At 48.4% G+C, this 10,000-nt stretch overlaps 1 protein-coding gene across 1 annotated transcript in view; it reads right to left on the bottom strand.

Annotated features, from left to right (window-relative positions):
* Positions 1-10,000, bottom strand: part of LOC139557051 (cadherin EGF LAG seven-pass G-type receptor 3-like) — a 46,473-nt gene that overhangs the window by 15,324 nt on the left and 21,149 nt on the right. Inside the window, exons 8-20 of the mRNA XM_071371371.1 lie at positions 9,694-9,857; positions 9,369-9,494; positions 8,543-8,712; positions 8,149-8,334; positions 7,195-7,305; positions 6,901-7,069; positions 5,115-5,256; positions 3,112-3,232; positions 1,796-1,979; positions 1,519-1,620; positions 1,145-1,239; positions 769-978; positions 221-404 (exon numbers count right to left, since the gene is read on the bottom strand). Coding sequence (XP_071227472.1) covers positions 221-404; positions 769-978; positions 1,145-1,239; positions 1,519-1,620; positions 1,796-1,979; positions 3,112-3,232; positions 5,115-5,256; positions 6,901-7,069; positions 7,195-7,305; positions 8,149-8,334; positions 8,543-8,712; positions 9,369-9,494; positions 9,694-9,857 — 1,964 coding nt within the window. The remainder of the gene's footprint in view (positions 1-220; positions 405-768; positions 979-1,144; positions 1,240-1,518; positions 1,621-1,795; positions 1,980-3,111; positions 3,233-5,114; positions 5,257-6,900; positions 7,070-7,194; positions 7,306-8,148; positions 8,335-8,542; positions 8,713-9,368; positions 9,495-9,693; positions 9,858-10,000) is intronic.

Raw genomic sequence — 10,000 nt, 5'->3', positions numbered from 1 at the left:
CTCCTGACAAAACCAGAACTTGGATCTAGACACACTGCTGTTCACAGGGTTTTCGCTAGGCGGCCTACACACTTGCATGGATTGACTACTTGACCTTGCAAATAAACGAGGAACAACCACTCAGTCCAGAGAGTTAGACCTTACATGACACAATGTACTGAGCACACCACATACAAAGGGAAAGACAGCAGCCTGTTGCTCACTGGGGGCGGTGACTCACCGATGTTGGGGGCAACCAGGGCCACTGGGTTCAGGTAGGTGAGCTTCATGTTCTGGGCCAGCGTCTGGGCATACTGCTCCAGCAGGTCAGCCAGCCCACCTGCCCCTCCCTGGACCTGGCTCTGGGCCCGCCACAACCCTGCACTGTCTGGACCCAGCACCGCACTGCAGCCCCGCAGAACATTCTGGAGACAGAGAGGGAGAGGGGAGGAGAGGAGAGGGGGAGGGAGAGAAGAAGTGAGATTGAGACAGGTAGCAGAAGGTAGAATAAAAGCATGAGCCGGCGGGAGGGAGGGAGGGAGGGAGGGAGGGAGGGAGGGAGGGAGGGAGGGAGGGAGTTTGAGGTAAAGGGAGCACAGAGACAAAAGGCGAAGTAGACAATGTTAATTGCTCAGTTGGTGAGGTGGAAACATCACATGGGATTAGATCAGAGCCAAGATCAGATTCAGATCATAAAACAGACAGACAGACAGACAGACAGACAAATAAAACGACATTTTCCAAACTCGACTGACGTGTCTTACGAGCACGTTGCCGGGCAACCCTCACCTCGTTGAAGTGTGCGTCCTGGGTGGCGGTCAGGCCGAAGCCTGTCTGCAGACTCTCAAAGGTCAACAGGCGGGACAGTAGCCGCTCTGCAATCTGAAGGTCATTGCCATAGAGACGGGGTGTGGCCTCAGTGACATCACGGAGCTGGTGGGCTAGTTTCTTCTCGATAATGGTGCTGAGCTCTGTCTCGTTCCGCTCCACCGACTCCAGCTACACACACACACACACACACACACACACACACACACACACACACACACACACACACACACACACACACACACACACACACACACACACACACACTTTATTAGACACCATTCCATCCTTTACAATTCCGATCAATATGAGTAATTGGGCAGCAGAGTATTTGTACCGCTGCATTGAGCTCCACAAAGGGAGGAGAGGTACAGTTGTAGAGATCCGGCTCCAGCCAGCCCCTCTCCACGTCACAGTGTCTGATAGCAGCACCTGGAGAGAACAGACACAGTCAGATACTGTACCTACTAATACCTGTATAACCCATCCACAACACTAAAAAACAACAGGGGGGATGGGGTACTTTCAAACACCATACTAGCTAACAAAGGAATGGGGTGTTTATCTGGGAATAGTCTTTATAGATCCTGAGTCTTTATGAGTCTTTATGAGAGCTGCTATCATCTTTCCTTCTTTGGAAGACTCAGGAATGATACTATCTACAGATATGCAGTTAACTACAGTGAATGTGGAGAAGGTTGAGGGACTAACCCACAGATCCTTTAGGACAAGGTACGGCTGCTGGCAGGTTGAACTTAGTCCTGGGCCACCAGATCCCCAGGGTGATGGTCTTAGGACAGCCGTCATAAATGACTGACACAGAGAGAGAGAGAGAGAGAGAGAGAGAGAGGGGCAAACAGAGTGTTAGTATACTCAATTTCATCTAGAGGAATAAGGGAATCCGAGAACCAGGAAGCACAGAGAAGATGTGAGAGGAAGAGAGAAAGAGACGATCACAGGTAGGAGGAGAGGAATCCCTCTGTCTTACCGTCGCAGCCCGTCTGTGTGACCTCGGCAAAGGGGTTGTCGCACATGTTGCACTGTCGACCAATCACGCCAGCCCGACACGGGCACTGGCCACTCTCTGGGTCACATGACCGGGAGAAGGAGCCCACAGGGAAGCAGTCACACGGCAGGCAGGAGTCACTGCCCCGCGGGCGGTAGTGGAACTCCTGACACACACACACAGATATATACACACAGAGAGACAGACACACACACCGACAGACAGACAGAGACACACACACAAAGACATAGACACACACACACACAGACAGACAGACACAGACAGACAGATAGACACACCGACAGACAGACAGAGACACACAGACAGAGACACACACATAAAGACATAGACACACACACACACACAGACAGACAGACAGACACACACAGACAGATAGACACACCGACACACAGACAGAGACACACACAAAGAGATAGACACACACAGACAGAGATAGAGACAAACAAGTCACAGATACACATAGACACCCAGACGCATACACATTCAGACCAAAGACAAGCACATCCAAATGGACACAAAGGACAGACAAAGCAAAGTCACAGACATATACAGGCATAGACATTTACATAGATATTTACATATTCATTTACATAAACATTTACATACACATTTATATGAAGAAAAAAAGAAACACACAGAAAAAAGAGAAAGAGGGAGACACACAGAGACGTGGACAGACAAACACAAAAAAGACAGACAAAAATATTGTCAGGTGAGCATTTCGGAATACCAGCACATAGCACGTAAAGTCGCGTAAAAGAGCAATTCATCAACTTGAATTATGTGAGGAAAACTAGAAAGAAAAGCACACGGAAAACTACAGTTAAAGAAACGGTGCTACTGAAAGTCAACGACACGTGCTTCTTTCCTGTTCTTGAAAAAGGATTTAAGATGGGGTCACAGTGTGGAGGGGGTATGATGGATAAGGGGGTGTCTGTTGGCGTTAAGAGTGTTAAAGGCTAATGGGGTGCGTTCAGATTAACAAGATGAAGCTGCTGATGATGCCTCTTAAAATAGTGCTTGTTTGACAACATCGTCAGCTTAGAGCCAGGATCAGTATCAAGGATTAGAGATTAAGGTCACCAACAGGGATTACGGGCTAGGCCGGGGTTACAGCTCGGAGTTGATTAGAAAACCATAGGTAACGGCGATGATAGGTCTGTTGAGGTATGTAAGAGCATGGATCAGTGCCTGGGGGGTTACGATATGAGTTGATTATCGGTAAGAGTAGTTACTGCTGATATGAGCGAGTGTGTGTGTCACAGCGAGCAAGTCACCTTGCAGTGGCATTGGCCGCTGGTCTTGTTGCAGTCGGGATCCAATCCTTTACTGGCGTCACAGTGGCAGGGCCCACATGTTGGAGAGCCCCACCAACCACGTGGACACTGGTGGTCAATCCTACACACACACACCGCACGCACGCACACGCATACAGTGAAACACAAACACACAGTGAAACACACACACGCACACACACAGACACACGTGTTAAAGGCCCAATGCAGTCCAAAAATGTGATTTCCTGTGTTTTGTATGGATATTGAACAAAAATATAAAGGCAACATGTAAAGTGTTGGTCCCATGTTTCATGAGCTGAAATAAAAGATCCCAGAAATGTTCCATTCGCACAAAAAGCTTATTTCTCAATAAATGTTGTTCACAAAATTGTTTACAGCCCTGTTAGTGAGCATTTATACTTTGCCAAGATAATCCATCCACCTGACAGGTGTGGCATATCAAGAAGCCGATTAAACAGCATGATCATTACACAGGTGCACCTTGTGCTGGGGACAATAAAAGGCCACTCTAAAATGTGCCTTGTGTTGTGTTTTGTCACACAGCGCATTGTCACATATGTCTCAAGTTTTGAGGGAGCGATTGGCGTGCTGACTGCAGGAATTTCTCTACCAACGTCGTTTTACAGAATTCGGCAGTACGTCTAAACGGCCTCACAACTGCAGGCCGCGTGTAACCACGCCAGCCCACCTCCACATCCGGCTTCTTCACCTGCGGAATCTTCTGAGAGCAGCCACCCGGAAAGCTGATGAAACTGAGGAGTGTTTCTGTCTGTAACAATGCCCTTTTGTTGGGAAAAACTAATTCTGATCGGCTGGGCCTGGCTCCCCAGTGGGTGGGCCTGACTCCCAAGTCGGTGGTCCTATGCCCTCCTAGGCCCAGCCATGGCTGCGCCCCTGCCCAGTTATGTGAAATCCATAGATTAGGACCTAATGAATTTATTTAAATTGACTGATTTCCTTATATGAACTGTAACTCAGTAAAAAAAAAAATATATATTGCATGTTGTGTTTATATCAGTGTAAGAGCTGTTTGAAAAGACCGCCTGGAATTTCAGCCTGTTTTGGTGGGATGGAGTTTTGGCCTGTCTGGTGACATCACCAGGCGGTAAGTTAGTTAATAGACCAATAAGAAAGAGAGTTCCAAACCTCTCTGCCAATAACAGTTCGTTTTCCGTTTCCCCTCCCCACTCAGGCCACTCCCAGACAGTCCTTGCAAAATTCTTATTTGAGAAATTGCTCTTCGCTAAGAAGCTATTTTGGTATCTTTTTAATAACCATTTGAATTGAAAACAGTCACAATAAGGTACTTAACTGTCACCCAGAAAATATTGGATATTGCGACAAAACAGCTGCATTGGACCTTTAAAAGTGGCAGTTCTTTTCAGTTTCACTCCCTGTCTGCTATATAGGCCACAGTGTACATCCCAGAGCACATCACAGTACCTAGATCAAAGGGAAGAGGGCAGGAAAGATCTGACACCTAAAGCTGGGAGGGATTTCACATGGGGGCGGGGGTGATGCCCGGGTCACAGATATACACTGTGTTTTATCATCACAGATAAATGTAAGTCTTCTCTTATCCTCTCCTGTGGATTAGGGCATATGTGAGTGAGGGGGGGGGGGGAAAGGACAACAAAAGCCACTTTGACAGAGCAGAGCACCGCCGAACACTGCTGCCCTGCTGTCTCAACCCTGCTTCAGCCTCAGGCACTGCTGCGGTGTACTGTTACGAACATTAGAAACACAGAGAGACATTTGGAATTCGGTCATACTGCCGGGGCTCAGTCATCTAACGTCTCCACAAGTCACAGATGTATAACATGATGTTAATAGCTAGTTGATTTATAGTTGACGCGTGGTTGACTCACTGACCTGCGCTGACAATACCGGTCGTCGTGGTTGATCTACAGTTGCTCCACAGTTGAGGAATAGTTGCTGTAGTATGGTTGATCTATAGTTGTATGTACGGTTGACAGACTGACCTGTGCTGACAATACTGTCCGTAGTGGTCGTCTCCACAGTCGCAGATGTATCCGTGGGATGAGCTGGGCTTCCTGTGACACTGGGCATTGTTCTCACATGGGTTCAGGTGGCACGCATCTTTGCAGCCCTTACCATAGAAACCTACAACACACACACACACACACAGTCATTACCATGGGAACACACCCACATCTTAATATAAAAAGATCAGTCCTTTGAAAAGGACCATTGAAGCCTAAAACAAGCAGAAAGCTCTGGACATTCGTGCGTGTATGCATGCTACACGCAACAACAGCTTTCGCACAAAAACATACATAGCGTTTCCAGAACATAGCCCTCGCTATAGAAACCTATAGAAAACAAAAACAGCAAAACCATAGAGCCATACAGTCCACGAAATCTATGGTGTTTCGCTGTTTTGTTTTCTAGGAACTCAATATTAAGCGGCCATCGTCTCAATAGAGCTCTTCTCACACCATTTTGTACACCAGATAAAACAGCGGGAAAGAATCTCCCCATAGAACCAGGTGAGCGCTTTGAGCCGTGAGCCTGTTTCTGCGAACAGCTCCTCGAAAAGAAGTCCCTGGCAAAGAATCCCGCGCCTATTACACGACGTCCTTGAACTCGCCGTGTAAGGATATCAAGAAACTGACAAAAGACAGAGACGTTGGCCTTGATCGCATACAAGTGCACACAGTGGCACTGTCCTTGCGGTGGGAAACTACTGGAGTCTTAAAGCCTGCATTTTGTGTTCTCAGAACATGTGTTCTCTGACTACGGAGCGGTGTAGCTTTTACCCCCTAGCCATCACAGTGGCTCTGGGTCGATACAACTGAATCTGTCGAAAGAAACACATTTTTATTGCGCCTAATTATCCTGTGCATGATAACACACACACACACACACACACACACACACACACACACACACACACACACACACACACACACACACACACACACACACACACACACACACACACACACACACACACACACACACACACACACACACACACTAACCGCCTCACACAGCACCACACTAACAGCAGATGTCCTTGTGTCAGTGCCCTGTGTGTGTGTGTGTGTGTGTGTGTGTGTGTGTGTGTGTGTGTGTGTGTGTGTGTGTGTGTGTGTGTGTGTGTGTGTGTGTGTGTGTGTGTGTGTGTCTGTAGTACATAGCGTGGGAACAGTGCTGTAAATGTTGTCCTGTGTGTGAGCCGAGCCATTGAGCTAATTCAACAGGCGTTGCGGCGCCTCCGTACTGCCACCGCACCGGCGTACCAAAGATGAGAGGGAATTATTCAGAGCACCCCTGGTATGATGAAACTTTGATTTGTCTCCCCCTGACACCCATTGGCCTGTTTGATATTTAATGCTCATTTGGCTAATGAAAGCCATCGCTGCGGTACGTGTCCACTGCGGCGGCGTCTTAGACATCTCCGACAAACCCACTTGCGTGTGCACTGTATTTGACTGTCTCTCTTTGTTGCCACGCTGCGCTAACAGGGAGGGGTTGTTTGTGTTAGAAGGGATGTCTGAGCCTCTCCAATTCCTCTCCTCCCCCCACGGCGCTCATTGCTTCCTCTCTCACTCTCTGGTCCCCCCCCCCGCTCTTTCTTCATCACACCTTCCAGCAAATGTTCTTTCCCTTTTAAGTCGTCTCACTTTGTAGTTTTGTACAATTTGCCGACAGAGGGATTAAATGAGGTCCTTTCACAAACGCCTGCACATACATATACACGCGCACACTCTCGCTCACAAACTCTCTCTTGAAGTATCTTACCTGGTTCGCAGAGACAGGTGTGGCGTTCCCAATCATCACTACAGCGGCTGTAGGGCGGGCAGGGGGAGGAGACACAGGGGTTGCCAACGCTACAGCCCGTCTCCACTTTGACAGCCTTGGACGGGTGGGGCAGGAGGGGGGCGTCCGGTCGCACCCCCAAACGAACCCCCTGACAACACAGACGAATTAGGTGTCAAACAGAATCTTGTAAGACCATAGACCATTATACCATACATGCTAACACAAAAGGTCTATAAGAGTCCCAAAATTAATTATGGGCAGTGGGTAAGATACCTGGACGCAGCCCCGTATCCCATTCTGCACCTCCCCCGAGCCCAGGACTCCGCCCACATGAAGGTGTTTCACCTTCAGCCCATGGATCTCATTCCCCACTATCACTGTGCCCTGGGAGACAGGGAAGAGAGAGAGAGAGATAAAGAGAGAGGGAGAGAGAGAGTGTGAGAGAGAGAGAGAGAGAGAGAGAGAGAGAGAGAGAGAGAGAGAGAGAGAGAGAGAGAGAGAGAGAGAGGGAGAGAGAGAGATAGAGAGAGATAGAGAGAGGGAGAGAGATAAAGAGATAAAGAGAGAGGGAGAGAGAGAGAGAGAGATTACTGTTAATTTGTATTGTTTGTTTCACTTTTGTATATTATCTACCTCACTTGCTTTGGCAATGTTAACACATGTTTCCCATGCCAATAAAGCCCCTTGAATTGAATTGAATTGAATAAAGAGAGAGGGAGAGAGAGAGAGTGAGATAAAGAGAGAGGGAGAGAGAGAGAGAGAGAGAGAGAGAGAGAGAGAGAGAGAGAGAGAGAGAGAGAGAGAGAGAGAGAGAAAAGAGATCAGTCCGTTAACAGACGCTCTTATTCAGAATGACAGTCAGTGCTTACAACTAGATGTAGTTAGAGAAAGAGAGGGAGGAAAGACTGAATAAGTGAGAGAAAAGAACAGAATAGATAGAAAGGGTTGGACAGGTTCGGGGATAGAAAGAGTGACAGACACAGACACATAGCCAGGCAGAGAGCCATTACACTGGCTTTAGAATTGGATGTTGGGATTACCGACCTACGGGATTACAGGGCCAGATTAGAGGCTCAGATTTGCATTGAGACGTCTGCACTGCAAAGAGCGATAGGGCGTTATTGTGTCACCCTTAGGCGCAGATCCAGGATCAGTTTAACCGTCCCCCAAATAAACCCATTAAATCTGATTTCAGAGCAGTGAGTAGGGACAATGTGGGACTCTCACCTGGAAGAGGCCGAAGTCGAGGCGGACAGTAGCCACGTAGCGCGTCTCCCTCCCGCTGCGGACGTCTCGGAGCTCCAGCTGCAGGTCATGCCAGCGTCCGTCGCTCACCTGCACCTGGTCCAGACGCAGGCGCACTGGCCGCGTCGACCCCTTGGTCACTGAGAACACCAGCTGACCGCTCACCAGCTGCCGCGGCAACACAGATACATTGGTGAGTACACGTGTTACGTGTTACATAGCATGGTTTGGAATCCCCCTGCAGGTTGGTATTACTCCAACATAAACTGACCCATTTACAAAGAAGGAAGACAGACAGACAGACAGACAGACAGACAGACAGACAGACAGACAGAGATAAACTAGTGCAGGTAAGGCAGCACAGGCGTGTAGAGACCTGGAAGACCAGGCTGGTGTACTGTCCGGCCTGTGCCTGCAGCAGGGTGCCATCCCTGGCCCGCGTCCTGAACACCAGCCCCAGGTACCAGGGAGTGGAGATGGTCACGTCATTCTTCAGGTCCCACCAGAGGGCACTGTTTCCCAGGAAACGATGTGGGTGGGGCATCACTTTAGGGGGGGGGGAGGGGGGGAGAGAAGGACTAGAGTCAGTGAGGTGTGTGAGTGTACTGTAGGTGTTCATCACAGGAGGTTGGTGGCACCTTAATTGGAGAGAACAGGCTCTTGGTAATGACTGGAGTGGAATCATTGGAATGGTATCAAATACATCAAACACATGGTTTATGTGTGGTTGATGCCATTCCAATTGCTCCGTTCCGACCATTATTATCATATGTGAGAAAAGCCTATACTGGATACGTATCGGGACTTTGGTTGACCTAATTCTCCTAACCTGCTAGGTTAATTCTCCTAACCTGCTAGGTTAATTCTCCTAACCTGCTAGGTTAATTCTCCTAACCTGCTACGTTAATTCTCCTAACCTGCTAGGTTAATTCTCCTAACCTGCTAGGTTAATTCTCCTAACCTGCTAGGTTAATTCTCCTAACCTGCTAGGTTAATTCTCCTAACCTTCTAGGTTAATTCTCCTAACCTGCTAGGTTAATTCTCCTAACCTGCTAGGTTAATTCTCCTAACCTGCTAGGTTAATTCTCCTAACCTTCTAGGTTAATTCTCCTAACCTGCTACGGAAAAGTCACTTACGGTCATAGCTGTACCGAAGTGGCATGTTTTTAGGGAATCTCGGTAAGTTTCAGTGTGTTTCTCACCATGACTGCAGTCCTTCCCTCCAAAACCTAGGGGGCAGTCACATGAGAAGGTCTCCCAACTCACTCTGCAAGTTCCTCCATTCTGACACGGGTTGGATTTACAGAAGGGCGACTTGGCACTGCAGCCTATCAGAACCGGAGAAAACCACCACGTTACACAAGCTCACCCAAAATGGCGGCTTCCTGTACATCAGAGGTGAATGCTCATTTCCACTTCAGTAACATTTTCACTTCGTTTCCCAATGACAGCAACGCATGACGAAGATAACACTTTACTGAGGTGAATGTTAGGCTTGACCTCACAGTGTGCAACAACCATACAGACCAGGTAGAGTTCCGTTGTTAGCGATGTATCCAGCCAGGTCCAGAAGACTGTTGTCGATGTGGAGGTCTTTCATACAGCCGATAAACTCTCGGGTGTGGAACGGAAAATTATCTGGCGTGTTGGGCACTCCGCCCAAAAACAAGGGACCGGTGAGATCCAGAGATCTGAGGAGGAGAAATAGAGAGAGAGAGAGAGAGAGAGAGGGAGAGATAGGAAGAGAGAGAGAGAGAGAGAGAGAGAGAGAGAGAGAGAGAGAGAGAGAGAGAGAGAGAGAGAGAGAGAGAGAGAGAGAGAGAGAGAGAGAGAG

The sequence above is a fragment of the Salvelinus alpinus genome, chromosome 28, assembly GCF_045679555.1.
Source record: "Salvelinus alpinus chromosome 28, SLU_Salpinus.1, whole genome shotgun sequence".
Taxonomy (NCBI): Eukaryota; Metazoa; Chordata; class Actinopteri; order Salmoniformes; family Salmonidae; genus Salvelinus; species Salvelinus alpinus.
Note: the sequence above shows the minus strand (reverse complement) of the source record. Positions and strands in the feature narration are given on the sequence as shown.